General features: G+C 37.5%; 1 protein-coding gene across 6 annotated transcripts in view; it reads left to right on the top strand.

Annotated features, from left to right (window-relative positions):
* The window catches only part of CNTN6 (contactin 6), a 221507-nt gene that overhangs the window by 78456 nt on the left and 121843 nt on the right, over positions 1–21208 (top strand). For 5 of the 6 annotated variants that reach the window (XR_010589022.1, XM_005288540.5, XM_008168085.4 and 2 more), the window contains exons 3-4: positions 5090–5216; positions 15083–15258. Coding sequence is in view for 5 of the 6 variants with exons in the window: in XM_005288540.5 (XP_005288597.1) it covers positions 5090–5216; positions 15083–15258 (303 nt within the window). In the remaining variant the exon portion in view is untranslated. The remainder of the gene's footprint in view (positions 1–5089; positions 5217–15082; positions 15259–21208) is intronic. The other variant, XM_008168082.4, reaches the window with a different exon arrangement.

The following is a 21208-nucleotide window of genomic DNA, read 5'->3' on the forward strand; positions in this document are numbered from 1 at the left end:
GCAAAATGGAAGAGTCAGGAAATTAGAAATGACCATGCCTGACCTTTCTTAGAGAGACAGTAATAAGGAATGGATTCCCAACACAACCGAAGAAATGCATGCTGATAAAACCTAATCTATATGGTCTCCAACAGCGCAAATATATTCTGACAAACTTGGTGGCATTCTCCATGGCTCACAGAGAAAATATTAGAGAGCAGACAGGATGACAGTGGCAAGATGAGGCTCTTCCTGGGGTACCCAGGGCTGTGAGGTACCTCACTGCCACCTGCCCCTAGTCTGAGGAAGCCTTGTCTGTGCCTTCCAGGGGTCAGCTACCAACTCCACTGGACATGGGTAACACGAGCACTGCCCTCTCTGCCTACACAGACCTTGCTGTCCCTCTGCAGGCTTTCTTAACTCGTTACAGTCCTGTCTTATAGGGCAAAGCTCATGCAAAATCCTTCCGGTGTAGTACAGCCAGGCTTGGCTGTGATCTTCCATGCATGAGACAAGCCACACTGTCAGCTTGGCTCCTCAGTGGAAAAGATGCAGGATGCTCCCTGCACCCACAGTTAGACCCCCTACTCTTATTGTTGTCCTTACTCATAAACGGGTTGCCCCCTGCTGGTTGTTTTTCCCCTATCTGTGCCTCATTTGTCTCAGACTGAAGCTAGGTCTCCGCTGTGACGCAAAAAATACACAACACACACTTGACCTGCCAGAGAGAGAGAGAAGTGTCTCTTCTCTCTTACCTGACAGGAGCATGTTTATTGCCTCCTGGTGACCTGCCTTAACTCACATATGATGAGAACACAATTTTCAGTACAGATACATAATTCCTTAAACTTTCTCCATATGTACATTTCACAATCATTATGACAACCAGTGGTCTGTTGGTAGAGACTTCAAATGCCACCTTTAGGTAAACTTAATATGCATATAGCTGATCCCTTGTGCTCTCTGCCAGTTGGCATCAAAAGGTTCATGTCAGAGAAGCCATATTCAGAGACATACAAAAAACAGTCATGCACAATACTGGGGTAACCTTTCTAATAGGAGTAAGTAACACGTCTCCCTTAAAGGGCCTTTTAGATCACATGTCGATTAGTGTATCCAGATTTGACATCATACTGCAGTACAGAGACTTTCAATTCCAGTTAGGTGCCTAACCTGCACAGGTGTTTTTTTACATCCCACTAGGCACCTCTCCGCATCTTAAGTTACCTAAATACCTTTGTAAATCTGACCCTTGGAAGTCTATGTCCCATTGACTTTTAATGAAACTTGAGAGTTCTATGGGCCAAAATCATGTTTGAAAATGGCACTAATGCTTCTAAAACACTTAGGTGCTTTTGAAAATTTTAGCCATGAGCCATAGGAAGATAATAATGATGAAAGGGCTGTGTAGATTAACACAAGGCAAGAAAAGCACATTGCACTTACCGAAAGAAAGGCAATAGAGGGATAATTTGGCTAAATCCTGGGAATAATAAACGTTAAATTTCAGAAAGGCAGTAAAAATAAGAAAGCAGCAGGCCCAGAGAGAGAGAATTTAAATAAATGTTATTTACACAGTAGGTGGTCAGTTTGACAAAGGGTAGTATTAGAAAGATCTAGCGGAGCCAAGTGGAGGAAAAGTAGCATTGTAGGAAATATTGAGAGAAAGAACAGTATATTTAATCTGTTGGAAGTGTCTAGGGAGGTAGCTGGGGCAGATGTATGAGTCACCTGGGCCTCTCTTTCTCCCCATATCTTTCTACAATACACGAGTGGGTTTGTTTGTTTTTTAATGTTATTGAAAAAAATACTGTTGTCCCTTTCCAATGAGAACAAATTCATGGCAAACTCTGCATTGCATTCTCTGGAAGGGGTCTGACTTCCCTTGCCCCTCAAGGAATTGGATAAATGGAGCTCAGCCCTTTAAACCAAAAAAATATATGCGTAAATTTTTGTGGACATTAGTAGAAGCCTTCTGTAAGGAGGCCCAATGCTTCAGTGGAGCTCCCATCTCTATGGTAACACAGCTGACTGTGGTCTTTTGTGGTCCCCACCAGTGGCTCCCCTTCAACCCAATGAATGTTCAAAATGTGATGGGGTTTATTGCATAAATTGGTGCTAATGGACTTGGAGGGGATATTTTCTCCCCAGTCTTTCACCTCATGGAGCCTGTCTGTGGAGACGCTTTAACAGGACTGAGGGAAAGAGGAGCAACCTTCAAAGCGACTCCTATGCTATCTGCCACTCCAGATGAGCCTAATTTGATTCCTTCCCTATGCAATATGGGAAGGAATTATCAAGGCCTTGATTACTAGTGTCAGGGAAATTTTGTTCTACAATATGGAAAATGTCTGTAGTTTTAGTACAAGCAAACTGGACATCACTGGAAGCAGAGACAAATGAAAGCCCTACTTAGATATTTACTGAGACTGGGGCAGGGACTGTCTTTTTCGTCTGTGTTTGCACAGAACTTGACACAATGTAGTATGATAATTAATAATAAATAATATTTTTTTTTAATTTAAGCCCTGATCCAGCAAGGCATTTAAGTACATACTTATTTTAAAGCATGAATAGTCCCACTAAAGACAAATGGTGAGATGGTGTCAATGGTTGTATTCAGTTATATATTTGCTTTGCTATCTTTTGCATTCTGTCACTGGTTTAGCTTTCTTTTTTGGGGAAGCTTAATTTATGTCCACTAGAGATGGCTAAGTGAAGAAATGTTTGAAGTCTCATTCAAGTTCAGATATAGCCTACAAAGTTCAGCAGAATGTAAAAAGTTATGGAAATTGATGCTTTTTCATATGATTTACTTCATTTTATGGTCTGTTATGTCACTTATAATATCTCATATAATGTTCAAAGAAGTTTAATGGTTTACCTTCAAACTACTAGCTCATCTTAGCTGTTTTACTGGCTTGAAATATTGTATAGCTCTAGCTTTATATTCTAAACTTGGTGGATGTATTTTATCTTTCTAGTGTATCTAATGTATGTATACCCCTACCATTTCCTTTATAATACAAGATACTCTTTAAAAAATGAGATGTGTGTTCCCAAACAGCTATTTCAGTGTAAAATAAATCAATCTCTTCAGACTACTACTCACAATTTAACTCCACCTCTCCTGAAGGCTACTTCTACCAAGTGCTACTCATAAAAATACACTCACGGTCAGGTTGAGTTCTGTGAATTTTTATGTCATTCCTGAAGTGTAGACTGAATATAGTTTATATTAGTGTGCAGAATTTGTTCCAGGGCTGATTTTAACATTAAAATATACTGGAAACACTTGTGTTTAACCTTGGGCGGAATCCTGACAAGGTCACTGGTATTTGGATATAACCATCCATTAAAAAGATTGGTAGCCGACATTATGTTACACTTTTACAAAAGTAGCAACAGGCACTTCTGGGGTGGAACAAAAAGCTATTCAAGAGCACAGCACAATACAAAAGTGTAGGACAGGAAACGAATTATAACAAATCTAACAGTAGTTATAGTACATAAATATTTATAGTATTATCTGATTGTAACCAATCCTGTCTCACAGAATATTATTCAATATAAATAATTAAGCACTAAATAGGATAACAATAAAATAAACAAGCCAAGACTGTACCAGGGAATAGGAAATGGGAGATTGCTTCTTACAAGTCTTTAAAAAATGCTTCTACACTGAAAAGCCTTTTATAGAGCAGCCTTTTCGGCAGTACTGTCTTGACGATCAGCTGGAATCCTTTAAAAGCTTTTAAGCAATAAAGTTAAAATATACAAGATTTTCATTTGATAGTATCTTTTCAATGGACGTATTGCAAATGTCAAACATTATTAGTTTTAGATCCATGAAACTGTAAAATTCTGGTCTCATCTGTGAATAGAAGAAGCTTTAATAACAGCAAGAGGATCAAGAGGATTAAACCAGTCATGCAACAAGGGTTCCTTATGCTTTGCAGTATACTTTATAAGGCCCCATTTCTGCAAGTTGTGAGCTGATAGACCCTTGAAATCAATGGAGCTCTGGGCAGGTATAGGGATCTCCCTGTGAAGTTCTATTCGTAGGATCAGGACCTAAATGTATACTTAAGTGTGTTGCAATACTTGACAGTCTTTATGTTACACGACATGTAACCAATGAATCATCATTTTCCAAGAAAAAAAACATATTGAGACAAAAAATGCATAAAGAAAACTGTCAAGTATCAGACGGGTAGCCGTGTTAGTCTGAATCTGTAAAAAGCAACAGAGGGTCCTGTGGCACCTTTAAGATTAACAGACTTGCATCTGAAGAAGTGAGGTTCTTACCCACGAAAGCTTATGCTCCCAATACTTCTGTTAGTCTTAAAGGTGCCACAGGACCCTCTGTTGCTTTTTTTTTTTATGCTCCCAATACTTCTGTTAGTCTTAAAGGTGCCACAGGACCCTCTGTTGCTTTTTACAAAAAACTGGTGAGCACTACCAAAGTAATTTTAAACATTTTAGAGAGGTAGGATGGTCCAGTGGTTAAGGCACTAGCTTAGGACTTGGATTCAGTTCTCTGCTCTGTCACAGACTTCCGGTGTGACCTTGGGCAAGTCAGTAAGTCTCTCTGTGTCACAGCTCCCCATCTGTAAAATGGGGAAAAATAGTATTTCCCTACCTCGCAGGGGTACTGTGTAAGGATAAATATGTTAACAGTTTTGAGGCCGTCAGATACTGCAGTGTTGAGCACCATACAAGATAGATTGATAGAATGACACCTCTTTGTCCTTCTCAGCTTCCACCCATAATCTTTATGCATAAGTGTGATGTTGATAGGAAAGGGAGTAGATGTAATAGACATCCACATAATTTCTGCAGGAAACATGCAAACAAGCTACTCTTCACTTTCATTATGTAAATAAACCACAAATCCCCTGGAATGAGGTTTTATTATGAATCTGATTTTAAATGTTTGCTCCATTTCAGAAAAAACCTGCAGATTAATGCCCAATATAATAGTTTGCAAGGTCTTAGGTATTAAACAAAAGGAAGAACACTGGAAACTCTGTTTTTTTGTTTTGTTTTGTTTTATTTTTAATCACCTACATATAAAAGGCTAATCTTAAATTATTGTTTTATTTCACAGAGGAAGATACTCTTCATAGTCCTATTTTTATCCAAGAGCCATATGACATCACTTATTCTATTGGTTCAGAGGATCCAGAAATACTGCTGAATTGTACAGCGAAAGGATATCCATTGCCATACTACAGGTGAAGTCATCTTTGCAACTGTGTGGTCTCCCTGTAAATGTTTTAAACTTGATCAAAAGCTCAGTAGCACATCCCTTACATTGGTGAGTGATAACAGACACAATAATGCTATTAATGGGTCAATGGGACTACCTTTGTGAGTAGATACTCACCAATATGGGTGAAAGTGGCACAATCCAACCCTCAAAAATGGAATATCTTCACTTGAGTAACAATTTTATTGGATACTTAAATTAAAAACCCTAATAATGACAATATAAACTGCTCAAAGTAACCACTGTTTAAAATATTATTAAGAAATCATATGTAAAGGCAAGAAACAAACAAAAAATTAGGCCCTTGGGAAATTATAAATCCCATAGAGCTGGGTTCAAATCCTACTGAAGACAATGGAAATCTTTCTATTGACTTCACTGGTTTGGATCAGGCCTGAGTTGTTCAGAATTCTTTTTAAAAAGATGGTGAAAAAATACACAAATACATCAATTTTGCAGAGTACATGTCATCAAAATGTCATTTTTTGCTTGTGTAATTTCATGAGCTTTTAATGTAAAAAAACCACATCACTGAAAATTTCCCATAAAGTGTTAAAAAACCCTACAACATTACCTAAAATACACAGAACAGCTGTGAAAACCAGAAAAGAGTAGCATCTTGCTGTGCATAAGTATTTGCAAAAACTTTCATAAAAAAGATTACAATGCAAAAAACACAAGTCTTGCTTAACTCTAATTCTAACATTTCATGTATATATTTATAAGGTTTATTTAGAGAAACAGCATGACACAGTTCTGATTTCCAGCTTACTATACCCAATAGGCTCACTTAATAAAATCTAGGTTCATAGCATTGTTTGTTTGTTCAATAACCTTAGACTCTTTTATTTTAAACATAGTCTGTTGCTCCAAGGTTCTGGAAACTTGAGTTTAATAAAAGGAGAAGTTGTACGTTTAGAAAAGGATGCTATATGTTTCTCATTAAATGGAGTTAAAGCAAAGATGTTGGAAAAAGAAAACTGAGAAATGAGAAATTGTACATGCAAGATATTGAAAGAAATCAAGTGTTACCTAATGAATTGGAGAATATGTTCAATAACTTTTAAATATGAAGTGAAGGTTTTCCCTGCAAAGCTGCCAGTAGCAAATGGGAACTTGGCTTCTTTGCATCTTAAATGCCAATGTATAGGAATTAAATCTTTTCAGAGTTTTATATATGAGGAAGTACATTTTCCTCCATTTTTTGGAACAGTAGCTGCTCACTATATATATAGTATCAGGGGGTAGCTGTGTTAGTCTGTATCCACAAAAACAACAAGGAGTCCGGTGGCACCTTAAAGACTAACAGATTTATTTGGGTGGAAGCTTTCATGGGTATAAAACCTCACTTCTTCAGATGCACTATATATAGGTCTTCCAGCCCTCATCCCATGAACTCCTGCTATCTACCAACCTGGCCATCAGTTGTTTCAGGTCGCTGAGTTCCAAGCTCTCCAATACGTCTACTCACCCACTTTCAATGAACTAGGGAAGAGGGAGCTTCCTTGGCAGCCTGTGAAAATCCCCAGCCCAGGCCTGCAGTATATTCTCTCTCCTCCACACATATGCACAAATAGTCTCTGCAGCAGCAGGAGTAGCCTTCAGAACCTCAGAGTCTCTGGGGCAGATCCTCAGCTTGTGTGAGTTGTCACAGATCCATTGTGGATCTTCCCCCTGATGTCCCTGTGGACACACACCCTTGGAATATGAACTCTTCTCAGTCACACCCCATACTCTCCTATTTCCCCCTCTTCCTCCTCTCCATTATTCTGTTTCTCATTTTCTCCCTCTCCCGCATTCCATGAACCTTACCTCCTTTACCCACATCCTGCCTATTTTCAACCCACCCCCAAAATACAATGGAATGAACAAGAGATGGAACAAATAATTTGGTGTTGTTTTCTTTTTCTTGCTCCCTTTTCACTTACTTTGGTGTAAGTCGAGAGTAACACAGTTATAGTAAATGGAGTCACAGTGACGCACAACTTGTGTGATATCAGAATCAGTTTAAACATTTTTAGCTTTGCATTATATACAATATTTTGCAAAGCCCTGGTTACACTTATATGGTCAGATCCTCACCTGGAGCTTCATCCTCACCTGCAGTGTTCAGGTCTTGCATTGACTTTACTGGGAGCTGGAATCAGCTTTACTCCTTTGATTTCAAAGCAGCTAAATCAATTATACCATCTGAGGATCTGGCCTATATATATTAGGTTCCCATATATCTAGATAAATCAAGACCAGTATGAAATTGTAGTAATATGCTATGTTGAGTGGGGAGTTAAGGATTGCAAGGACTACTGCAATGTTTTTCTTTGATTTATAAACACAGAAGCACTACAATAGGAATTAAGTTATATATAATATAATTTGCCAGCTGGTACTTTTCTATATAAAGAAATACGTGGATGTGAAAATAAAATAAATAAATAATAATAATAAATGTTTAGTGTTTCCTAAAGGTCTTTTTATAAGATTTTCATTATAACTTTTAAAAATATCTGTTGATGATAGTCATAATTTTTTGCAACTTCTTTTCAAAAACCCATAATACCTAACAACCACACAAATATATATATGTGGAGAGAGAGCGTGCACTGAAATGGGCATAGGGAACAAGGAAAAAATGAGACACTATATTCTAGATTGTGCTAGAAATAGCAGAATGCAGACCAGATTACAATGAAAACGAAAGTAAAGATAGAAATATAACTTTAGATACTGAGTAAAACAACATGAATATTCAGTTATATTACCTCCCAATCTAATATACTACTATGCCTTTTAATGTCTAACAAAGTTGGTTGTTTATAGCAATATTTGGCCCAGTATTTCTATTGTACCTTATATAATATTGATGAAAGGAAAAAATATCACGTAGGCTTGCAAGATAATTTCTAATTCATTGCACTTGAGTATTTTTATTAGAGTGAAGTCAATAATTCACAATGAATAATTTTACCAATATACTTAGTCTCTTTTTCTGACTGCAAAATATCTATAAGCATATCTTGATTTTCTCTAATTTATTCATCATTCTGTTTTTCTTTTCATTTTTTAAAAACTTTGAGGATTGTTCACAAATAGTACTCTGTGATACTTATACATTTCCTGTTTGAACTGTGGGTGATGACTTATGATTGTTCAGGTACGACATGTGGCATTTTTTCCCATCACTGATTGCAAGAGATCAAATGAGCTCTCTTGCATACTGAATACAAAATTCCATGTGAGTTTGAAATTCACATCCTTTGATTATACATTCCAGGAAAAGATATTTGTTTAAATAAGTAAATAAATGCCACATTTTACGTGTGTGTGTGTGTGTGTGTGTGTGTGTATATATATATATATATATATAGTACTGTAACTTTTAATGGTGTTTTTCAGGGACTAAAATAAGATAAAATGACCCAAATGAAATCCAAATCCAGATAAAGGTAACAGGCAAGTAAAAGTGTTGGGAAAAGCAAAGGCAAAGGGTAAAACAATTACAATTGATATAACCCATGTTATTTATTAGTAACATTGTATACATTCTGATATTTTAAAGCTGTGATCGAAGTGGGATTGGAGGGGAGGGGAAGCTAGCACAGGAGTGGACGTCAATAGCTAAAGGATTGGGTTTTGTGGAGGGATTTGAAAGAAGGAAGTGAGGATGCATGGCATCTGGCTTATATGCTGTGTAGCGACCACTGGCATTTGTTGTTTTACTGGCAACAGACTTTACATACTAGTTCACTGAGGTGTTAAATTCTGGCAATCTTTAGATCCTGTTGATTACAATGGAAGTTGATGGTGCTTTGATCCTCACAGCATCTTAAATAGAAGGATTTAACATTACTGTGCCCAGTGAATCTGAGAATACATTTTCTAGATCTTGTTCATACTATTGAAAAATCCGAGAATGATTGATGGATCAATCCTTTCTAATGCCTGTCCCTTGTCTAACATGTTGTCCCCTGGATCACTCTAAAAAAATATCTATCTGCAGTAGGCTCCCTAGGGCAATGAATTTAGCAATTAGGCACCTATCAAACTTATATGTTGGACATGATGTTAAGAACATATCAAAAACATTAGTGAATTATGTCAAATCAAAATGAAATTGAAATCATCTGTGTATCCCTTTCCCCTCTGTTTTAGTCACTAGATGATAGACTTTTTTTTTTTCTGTTTCTGTAATCATTCATGGACATTAGCCCATCTGGCTTATAAATAAATATTGATCACAAAAAAGAACTGTATTCCTCCGAAGTGTTGTGTAGGAGATTTTCCAGCTGATTACAAAGGATGTAAGACAAAAATAGAACTCTAATAATGAAGACTTTGAAAATGCTCTTTCTACAGAAGATATGTTGTGTTAGTTGGTAAATATGTTGGGCCAGATAATCAGTTGGCATAATTAGATATAGTTTATATAAACATGAGAATCTGGCCCTTACAGTGTATTTTTTTAATCTCATGACTTAATTATCAATATAACCTCAATCAGCTATATGACTAATACATTCATTTGTCTTCTAATTAGTGATGAGCCTCCACATGATGCTACAGTGAGGGTGTGAAAGTGGTCTAGTGGGAGCAATGAATGTCCAATGCTCATGTGGCTTCTGATGAAGCTGCTGCTACTTCAGAGAGACTATAGAGAGGTGTAGGAGGTCAGAGGAGATGATTTAGGACCTAATTCAAAGCTCCCTGACATCAAAGGAAAGTCTCATACTGACTGCAGTGAGCTTTGCATCAGTCCCCACCCATGTCCAGTTAACTAGGGAACATGTGTTATGTTACACCAAGGTTTAGGTACTGTGAAGTTATGGGAAAAGCGGAGATGGAATGAGGAGGCAGCCATGCTTGTGTGGTCGATCTCTGCCCCACTTCTTGTTCTCTTTACTGATAATGAGATTCAGGTGGCTCCTGGGGATTTGGGTGCCATTTGCTTATTCTGGAAACTTCATCTTAGATTGGAAAATGAAGGAAAATTACTGCAACAGAGAGGGTCTTTTAAGTCTGTACAGTGCAACTTGTTTTTTTTTTTTTTTTTTTTTTTTTATTGAGCACCACTCATAGTGCTCAATGTGCTGTATGGAGGCAATTCTGATTTCCAGAAAATTTAGTGTGCTTGCCCAGCCCTTTTACTGATCAGTTTGGCTTTTGGTTGTAATGATCAGAATGGAAATGCTGTCTTGAATGTTTTCAAAGACAGGAACGACTGCCATGCCTCAGTGAGTGTCAATGAGCTGCACATAAATATTTTAACCACTTAGAAGAGCATCAATAAGGACCAATAATAATAATTGGATTGACCTGAGTTGGCACTAACATGCCTTAGAGAATCCATTCTATCTCACTGAGCTAAAGGGGAGATTTTGCTTCTATGCACATCTGATTTGAAAGTCCATGATTTCTTGGATCTATAGATAGTGCTTGTTCAGGTGCAATGATCAAAGGGAAGTAATGTGGCTGGTCTAATTAATGCTTATAACAAAGTCCCAATGTATATTTTAAAACAAAAGTGGTAACACAAATCTCACCCTCCTTCCTTCTGTGCTTGTGGCTAGCATTTTTTGGTAGCATACAGAAAGCAACCCAATATGTGAAGAGCTACTAAGAGGATGTTTTCTAACGAGTTTACTTTAATTTCCAACCAGGACCCCAGTCCTGCAGTGGGTAGCACCCAGGCAGACTATTGCACCGTGTATAACCTACAGCTGGGTGTAAAATGGAATTTCCATTCTACAAGAAGTTCTAAAATTTCAAAATTTGTTTTCATTCCACATTAGAATAAAAAGCCAAAATGTTGAAAATTCCTGTGGAATGAAAATTCAGGAGGAAAAAAATCTATTTAGTGCAATCAAAACATTGTGTTTTTTATAATGTTGAAACCTATAGTTTAGATAAAGTTAAAGAATTAAAGAAAGTGAGTATTATCAATGCCAGTCAACATGGTTTTATGGAAAATAGATCTTGTCAAATGAACTTGATATCATGTTTTGATTATATTATAAATTTGGTTCATAAAGGTAACTGTGTTGACATCATATATTTAGGCTTTTGTAAGGCACTTGCCTTAGTACTGCTTGATATTCTGATTAAATTAGAGCAATATCAATGTACTAACATATTAAATGGATTAAAAGTGTCTGATGAATCTCAAAAAGTAATTTTAACGGGAAACCATCAATTAGGGGTGTTTCTTATCTATAAGAAAGTCAAGAAGTGACTTGATCATAGTCTACATATGGAGAATATATCTGATAAACCTTTAAACTAGTACAGAAGGCATAATAAGATCCAATGGTTCAAAGATAAAGCGAGATAAATCATACTAGAAAGTAGGCACATATTTTTTAACAGTGAGGATAACTGACCTCTGGAACAACTTACCAAGAGACATGGAGGGAGGATTCTCCATCACTTTAAGTCTTTAAATCTAGAGTGGAAATCTGTTGTATTCAATGGACCCAAAGACTCAAAGGTGTTAACATGACCCTGTCATTGTCCAGCATTAAACAGTTTTAATCAGTGTCCAGAGTCTGGAATGCAGAGACCTCAGCATGCTTAGTACTATGGCAAACACACCATTACAAATCCCTGAGGAGGGAGGGACACAAAGTCTCACATCTCAGGTAGTGTTCGGGATTTAGCTTGAACCAGTGGAGGTTAAAATGTCTTATGGGTCCACTTCTCTGGCCCAATCTCATCAGGACATCTCTCAAGATTAGAGTGTTGAATCTCCAATGGTGTCACAGTGGATTTCAAGGTCCCAGAAGATGGTGGGAAGATGCTCACTCCTTCTTATTCTCCCATCTATCAGTCAGCCAGCATCCATGATAACTAATTCCTTCACTCCAAAGTATCTTTTTGAGGATCCCAAAAGGGGGGAGGTGGTTGGAAACGGAGCTCAAGCCCTCATTATTTTGTCCACCAATTCGTTCTAATTTCCAACACACCAGTTTTTGTCCATTGATTTTCAATCCCGCACTTCTGTTGTTTACTAGGGTATGATCTTAACATAGTCCTTGAGTTATATCTGTAGGCCTTTTGTATTTGGCCTGATTGAGTCTATCTCCCTTTTGTACCTTTTTCTGATAAATATTTATTGTTACAGATTATTGTGACCTTTTAAAAAATTTTATTCACTTTTTTATATGTAGGCTCACAACTGGGGTAGCGCTGCTAGGCCCCAATTATCACTACAGGTCTTTCTAAAAGATGTGCTGTAGCTCAACCAGAAGTTATGGGTTTGATGGAGGATTTATGGCGGACAGTCTACGGCCTGTGTTATGTAGGAGGACAGAATAGATGATCATACAGTTCCTTTCTGGCCTTAAACTCTATGAATCTAAAAAACAGGTGTAGTATTTACTTCACTGGAGGTCATGTTTTTGTCAGTCTAATTTGAGAACATTTCCTTTCTAAACAAATATTTAAACCAAGCTCAGTGACTTGCATATTTTTGGTTTATATTCTGAAGATAAATTATTAGTCAGTGATGCATTTTCCACATACAGTGATAAAATATATATTTTTAAATGATTGCATTCAAAAAGGTTCATAAAACTGTTAGATCAACTGAGCTTAATATAAAGATATTAAAAATGATTTGAAATAATCCTTCATGGATTAGTTAATATCAGATAAATACACTAGGGCACACATGCTATGATTAAACACTTGTCTGGCAATCTCATGGATTCGTTAATTCTGTTCCTTCATTGATTTAAACATATTAATTAAGGAAAAAAGCCCACACCAGGAGCTGAACCCCTGATCTATATGCACAGTTTAATAATCATTGTTCCATGGTGATTAGAATGATTATGGGGATACTGTGAAAAATTCATTTGCTGCAACTAAGCCAACAACTTTGCATTTGTGTTGAAAAACAATTATGGAGCTTAATTGGGAGCCATGTAATGATGACAGCAGTTATTTCAGTGATTGATTCCCAAATTAAAGAGAGCTGGCAAACTAAATACCAGTATTTCCTATGCTAGAAAACTAAAAGGAGAACCAAAGTCCAGAGAGCATGCACAGTACACAAATTATGAAATATGGTGAAATCCTGACTGTGATATACAGAACTGCTTCATATAAAAGGCTGATGGATGACCATTACCTACAGCTCTGCTTGTCTTGATAACAATGTGAAAGATAAAATAAGACATAGGAATTCAAGGATCAAAATTAGCAGCAACTGGAGGCAAGCAAAATATTGATGTTCTGCAGTTGCCACTAGACTCCTTAATGTTAAAGCACTCATAAAACAGAAGTCAGAGATATGGAGGATCCAGCTAAATTATTTAAAGCTACTAGAATTTGTTCATGAAATTCAATTGATTTGATATTTGATCAATCACTTCTCATCTTTAAAAGCATATATCCTCCTCCAAGGTCATGTTTCTTGTCTTTCTCTGTACATATTTGTCAAGATTTTCCTTACAGCATGCAATGACATTTCACATGATTCTTTGAAGCATCTTCTCCTACTCACAAATATTCCTCACAATCAAATTCTATGGAGAAAACCCTCTCAGTGGTTGGTTCATATAAAGTATTTTGCAATGCACAGCAGGGCCAGCTCCTCAGATGATGTAAACGGGTATAGCCCTATTGTCTTTAATGAAGCTATGCCAGTTTATGACAGCTGAAGTTCTAGCTTCCAGTGTTTACATTTGTGGGAAATGATTTTAGTTTAGAAGATGTTGGTGAAAGTAAAAAAGTTTGTTTCAAGTTTTTGACTGTAGAATCTAGTTCTGCTAAACTACCATCACTGTGAATAATCTAATTGTTGAAGCTAATTAGTACTCTATATTTTGCTCTGTGATTGTATGGATAATTGACAAACAAAATTCCCCTGGTGCAGAGGGCTCACAGAAGGCATCTGTGCCACTTAAACCATCCAGGAAGTGTCTACGTCCTTTGCAGGCCACAGAGGGGTTTACCCCACTTTCGCATGCCAGTGCAGGGTGTGAACAGAGGGTAGAGTGGAGTGTGGGGACTGGATTAGGTGAAGAACCACATGGTCATGTGGAGCCAGTGATGCTAAAACCATATGTATACGCAAGGACAAGGCTTCAGATGTTATTCAAGACCACCCCTGGAGCGGGACCTATTGAGGGGCTTCAACCCATATGAATGCTAGTTTTTTGGGATTTAACTTGAGTTATGTTAATTTCATCCTAATGTGACTAATGGTAAAGCCCTGAGACATTTTCCTTTCAAAAATAAAGAATATTTATTTTCAGTAAAATATAATGTTTATTTTGACATTTGTAAGTAGCTGTGAAATGTTGCAGACACAATCTTTCTACTTAACAGACTAACAGAGACAAATCATGTTTTAAAATAGCAGCATTCTCATTATTACATTATCAATCTCAGGCATGCTATATAAAACCTTTCCGCTTTCTTCTGCTCTTTGAAGTATAATCCTTTCTGATTTATATCTCTAAAACATTTCTATAACCAAATTTATGACATCACTTGCAAGGGCCATAAAACATGTTCAGGTACCATTTAGATTATAAAAATAATGTATCTGGAGTCAAGGCATATTCTGTACTCTCAATTGGATGGATAATTTAGTTTTTATGAATAAGTCATCATTACTTTTTGTAGATATTGGTTGAACTCTGGTGACTAACATCAAAGCAGCAAAGATTTTTAAACAATAGAATTATTGATAATATTAAGATTGATATAAAAAGCATTCTGATATTTAACCATACTTTTATTGTTACAGGTATGCTACAGCACGCTATTTGATAAATATGAATAGGCTCTGTAAATTATAAGCATAATTTGATTTTTTTCCCCTCAAAGGTGGAAGCAAAATGGCACAGATATTGATCTTACCATGAGTTATCACTACAGGTTGGTTGGAGGCAGCTTGGCAATCAATAACCCACATACAAAACAGGATATTGGAACATACCAGTGTTTGGCTACAAATTCACTTGGAACAATTCTGAGCAGGAAGGCAAAGCTTCAATTTGCATGTAAGTTGCTAAGACTGCATTTATTAAAGCATTTCTAAGTAATTCTGTATGTGAAATGTAATTTATTTGATAATTAACGTATCATGATGACCACAATGAAAGGGGTGAATTTACCTCTGCAGTGCTTTTCTATTTTAAATTAAAAAAAACCCTATTTTCTCATAAAATATTAACAACAGAAACAGACTTCCAATTCCTTACAGCACTCAGAGAACAATAATTACCACTGATGATTGAAAGGTCAAAGAAGATGAATGCAATTACTTTTGTTCAATAAAGCTGTTATGTTGTGGTTTTTTTAAGAGGGCTTTTATTTTATTTTTTGGTCGGAGTGATATTCATTAGTTATCTAGTGCCACACCTAGCCACATGCAAAAAACGTTGCAGGAAGACTAGGCTTTACATTTGCTACAACATAATGATATCCAACAGAGTCACATAAATGTCACACCAGTAATTACTTCAGTGACATTTTGTTACATTAACAGACATACAGTAAGATTCCCTTCTTCCTTATACACTGTGCAAAAGGATATTGTTCTGCTGTGCTGAAATGTGTCATATTTCAGCCAGGTTGGGTACAGTTGCTGATGTCAGTTTGAACCAGTTTGAGAATTATTATGCTAACCCTTTTTTATTTCTTCTGCACATTTCTGAGTGGTGACTGAATTCTGTTGGTACCCTCAAAGGAAACTTGAAGGAAGCCACATGTTTTACTTGCACTCATTTTTTTTTTCAGTCTAAAGGTCTGCACTGTCTTTCATTGTGAGAAAGCAATTGTTTTCAGACCTCATTAATAAAACATACTTCTAAAGCCAACCTTATGTCGCTATTTCAGACATCGGTAAATGTATTAATTATTAACCTTGTTCCATTTCTCATAGCAAATCTCATGTCACAGAGGTTATACAAAGGAGACATCAGAGGTTGAGATGGTTCACAGACTTTTTTTTCGTAAAGCTGATCATTTGATTTATCATTTGTACTGGGTTTTATAATTTTCCCACTGACTTTCTTAAGCAAAGAGCTTTTGTCTCTGGAACTGGACAAATGAAAACCAAATTTTAATTCATCATATTCTGACCCTTTTGTATTTGTTTTTCTCAAATATTTCTGCGAGCAACCTTTTGTTCATGGGAAATGAATTCCAAGCTTGAAGGTGAAATTTGCTTTGTGACAAAACAAAATCCCTGTCAGGCAGAAGTAGTGGAGCAGCCATCTTAGAATTTTGTGTGTGGAGACTGAGTGAAGAAGGAAGCAGGGTTGGCTACTGGGAGGAAACTGGGGAATGAATGGAGGAGGAGGAGATCAAGAGAGGAAAAGGAAGATGCCCAGCAGGGCCTACGAGGAGGAAGCTGAACGCTGCATATATGTCACAGATATACTTGTAATCAAGGTGTCTCTCAGAGTCCAGCTCCAAATCTGATGAAGGGAAACTCCTCCTTTTCTTCACTTACAGGCACATTGTCCTACCAGAAGGAAGATACATCCACCTGAAAAGGGAGCCTGTAGGAAAAATAAAAGGCATCCGGGCCCTACCCACAGGATGTCCTGAACATTTCTGGTAATATTCTTCTCACAGCCTGGGTAGGGGAAGGAGGAGCTACAAGATGAAAGGAGCATTGGAAGAGAAGAAGAGGAACCTGAAAAAAAAGAGAAAGGGGGCTTGCAGGAAGGACTGGAAGGAGTTTCTGTTTCTTTTCACTTGGAAGAAGGAAGGGAAACCATTCTCTGCCAGGCTGCTGTTGGCATGTTATTTTTACACAGTTCTTGGCATGAATCACATGACCAAGAGTATTAGCCAGGATGGCTGACAGAGACACATTCCATACGTGGAGCTTGTGTTTGAAGTAACATCCACTGAAAGATCTCCCCGATGCAGAGAAGAGAAAACTTTGCCAAGTAATGGAATGGAAACACAAACCTCTACTTGGCTAAAGAACTTGAAGGGGAGAATGAATCTGACACAAACTGCAAAGATACATATCTCCAAACTGAGTAGGAGTTAACTCTTGCATGGTGCTAAGCCAAAAGCAGGTCCACAGCTTTCTGAAGGATGATTTAGATCTCAGAATGCTGAGGAAATTGTCTTTGCCAGGCAAGTATTATTGGGATCTACAAACAACAATTCAATATGCAGCAGTGGAAAGCAAGGATACTACGTAGGAGACTATGAAAACTCTCTCACTCCTAGATTAGTGTACCAGCAACTGGCCATTAGTTATCAGGGGTAAAGTTAACCAAAACCTAAAGGAAAACACAAATGACTTTTCCCAGACAATTCTGCTGGCCAGAAAATCTGCATAAGGAGTACACAACTGGATGCAACTAAAGCAATTCAACAACTAGTAAGGACTATGGCTACATGGATAGTGTTAAATGGCTTTGTTTCATTCATACAGAGTTTTTGGCACTCTATATTGGTGAAACATTCTACCAGAAGAACTTAATTCACTGGGAGATAAGGTCCCTTAGTGATATACCAGAAGCTCCAAAGATTAAAGGTCAAGTAGTTCGTTTATTGATTTGATATTTGATATCCCCAGAGATGCACTTCCCACAGCTACTTGTGGGCCGAATATGGAATACAAGATCCTAGTTCTCATTTGTGTGGACCAGATGAACCAGCAAGTTCCAGCCAACATTAGTACTAATATGCGGACATACAAGAAAGAGGAATGTAAACAGATATGAGATCCTAATTTCAGGAAGAAGGCTTCATTATCAGAGGAGATGGCAGAAATGCAGCAAGAAACTGAAGTGAAAACACCCAATATAAAAGTCACTCTGAACATAGGGCTCATAACCTGGTTTACAGAAAGAAAAGACAGCAACACTGAGAAAGGCACAAGGGCATCTTGTTCAGGGGTCTAGTACAAAGTCCTTGGCAAATAGGTTAAAAGATATGAAGACAGAAAGGGATTTTCATTCATTCAATCTAATCATTTTCATGAATGGTACCTATATGGCTCTTGGCCCCAACCTATTACAAAAGCTACATAGCTTTTAACCAGTTTTCCACCTATGGGTCCAATCAAAGGAGAATTAAAATTGTGGTGCAAAATTAGAGTCACAAAACTGCTCTTATAAAATGAAGAGAAAGTCCTTGATAAATCAAGCACTGACTTTTCTTTGACCTCTCGAAATCGCACTGCTTACTAGCCAGCCGGTACATTGCCCACTCCAAGGCCACGTAAACATCAGTAGGAGTTCTGAGTGTCTCAGGATCCCATTACAGCATTGGGTGGGGACTCTGAAAGTTAGTACTGTAGGATCTGGTCCTAAGTTTGTGTTTGTATTTTTTGCCTGAAACAAACAATGACTCAATTCTACCACTTTCACATAGAACAACACCTTACTATATGAGTAGTCTCATTGATTTCAGTGGACTACTCACCTAGGCCCTGAGCCTGCTACTGTGTCTGCAGGGACTTCAGTAGGGATTTGTGGGAATGCAGGGGTCTGCCCAATTGGTTCCAGCTTCAGGATCAGGTCCCTAGTAGTGTATTACTCATCAAATTTAAGTGTGGCATAATCAGACCCTGTATAAATAAATAGCAATAGTGGAAGGAATTATAATTATGTAATAATGCTACTTATTATATATGAAACATGATTATTTCACTGTTACAGTCTCCCATTCCCTATCTTCGCACCTCCCTCCATTTGTTTCTTGTGTACACCTGTTGTCTCATATCTTATGCTAACCCCTTTGTGACTGAATGTGTCTATTTTATTATACATGTGTGCACTGTGCCTAGCACAGTGGGGCCCTGATTGCTGATTGAGGTCTCAAGATGCTATTACAATCCCAGTCAAAATAATAATTCTAGTAATATATTTGGGAAGGGGAATTTTAAGTATATTTGTTTCCTGATTACAAGGTAAATAACCGTACATTATAATGTAAATTATTGTTACTCAAAGTAACTTCATGTCTTCCTCCCTCTTCTCAAACTTGTTGGCCACATATTCATTGCACACCTCAACAAGATTTGTGAAAATTATAAGCCTTTTCTACGTTGAGTAACAAAACAATTACTCCATGAGATTATAAATAGGTGTTCAGATTCAGCTGGAGTTTCCTTCTTATACTCCATTAAAAACAGAGCTGTCAAATCAAAGCCTGCAGGAGGAATATTGTGTGGGCGGAAACGACATAGATTATTAAAATAAAAGACAGTATCATTGAGACAGAGGACAGTGCAAACACATAGATGCTTTAGCAGGACACATGGCATGGCCATGCCTAGGTTATTAATACTTCTTGGTGAAAGTTTGTGTCATCCTAAATAGAAAGGAAATTGTACATATTCCCATAAAGTATATACTTTTAAATTAGAAACTGCAATTCAGCGTTGATTATTCACTGCCCAATATGCCCTAGAGCTGCATAATTCAAATCCAAATCCAGATCTGGATTTCCAACCCCTTCAAATGATCAGATCCTGGATCTTCCTTTTGCAGCCAGTCACAAAAAAATGGGTCCAGAACTAGATTTAGATTCTGAATCACCCCCTCCACTCCCAAAGTCAGGAGTCAGCAGCCATCTTTTTTTATCACCTAGGTGACACATTTAGCCATGGTGCAGAGGCCTAGCATGAGGCTCTGTGCAATGGTTAACCCCTGAGTGGGTGGAGCCTTCAAGAGAGCTGCCAGTCAGAAAGGCCTCTGCATTTCCTTTGGGCAGTGCAGAGCAAGTAGCCTTAAATAGGAGGGTGGTGATGGGGGAGGACTAGGGGCAGGTCAGTGGTGGACCCATGGAATCTGAGTTTATGTGCATCCAGTGATCCCAAAACACTACACAAGTGGTGCAAAGGGACTTCAGCTCTATTCAAACTTATATGCTGGAGTAGCAGTCAAGGAGTCCCTTGTCCATCCTCACTACCCTTCACTCAGTCTGAAAAATCAATCAGTTTAATAATTATACAATACTTTGAGTGATGATGTGCAAATATTGAATGACCATTAACTAACTACTGGTTCTGCATTCAGCATGGTATTTTCTAAAACAAAGATGTTACATTTAGCATGGGTGCAGGCTTCCCTGACTTGAGAGTTTTAGTTTGCTTTTCCCCTTCATGAATGTAGCATTAAAAATGTTCACTGCCAGCATCCTCCTAGATACCCAGAGTGCAATGACAGGATCCTTGATGATAATACCACTAGAAAATGGCGTTTCTAGAAATTGTCACAGAGCCAATCAAAGCAGAGATTTGGGGTGTAATTTCATTGCAAGAAATAGCAAAGGTGGAAGCGCAGGAACATCAGAAAATCCACAAGATGAAAAAGCATCCCAATTCATGGAAGAGTTTTGACCAGTGAGTGTTTCTCTTCTACTTTGGCGTTGAGGCATTTTCTTCATGCATATTAAGGAGTTGTTTTTCATAAAGCCTGTCTATTTTTGTGAATGAAGATTATATAACTCACATTTAATTCCATAAAAAAAAAAAGTCATGAAGAACTGTCAGAGTGCTGCTTCAGCTGGGATTTTATCCCTCAAGCCCTGGGGATTTGCTTTAATTATTTCATCAGTGTTAAGTAAACTAAGTATATGCAAACAACTGGCCTGGGGGGAAATACCCATAACCAGCTGCAGTAAAGCAGTCCATCCTTGCCCATTATTATTTCTTTTAGTTCCAAGTAATGATCCAAACATACACAAGCACATTCCAGAAATGACAAGTCAAATAACATACTGAGGAAAAAATATTATGTTGTGACTCAAATTATGTGAAACAATATCATTCATGACTATTCATAGAGAGTGAAAACAGCAGACCAAATATTTAAGACATCCAATTTGTCAGGGATCTGAAATGAGATTTTTTCTAATACATTAAAATTATTTTGTCATATATTCCATTGTTACCCGGGGTTCTTTCAACCCAAAGCTCTTGGTAACTTTACTCTGTGTGAGGAGGTGTCAGGAAATAAATCAGGGGAGACA

The sequence above is a fragment of the Chrysemys picta genome, chromosome 7 (assembly GCF_011386835.1).
Source record: "Chrysemys picta bellii isolate R12L10 chromosome 7, ASM1138683v2, whole genome shotgun sequence".
Taxonomy (NCBI): Eukaryota; Metazoa; Chordata; order Testudines; family Emydidae; genus Chrysemys; species Chrysemys picta.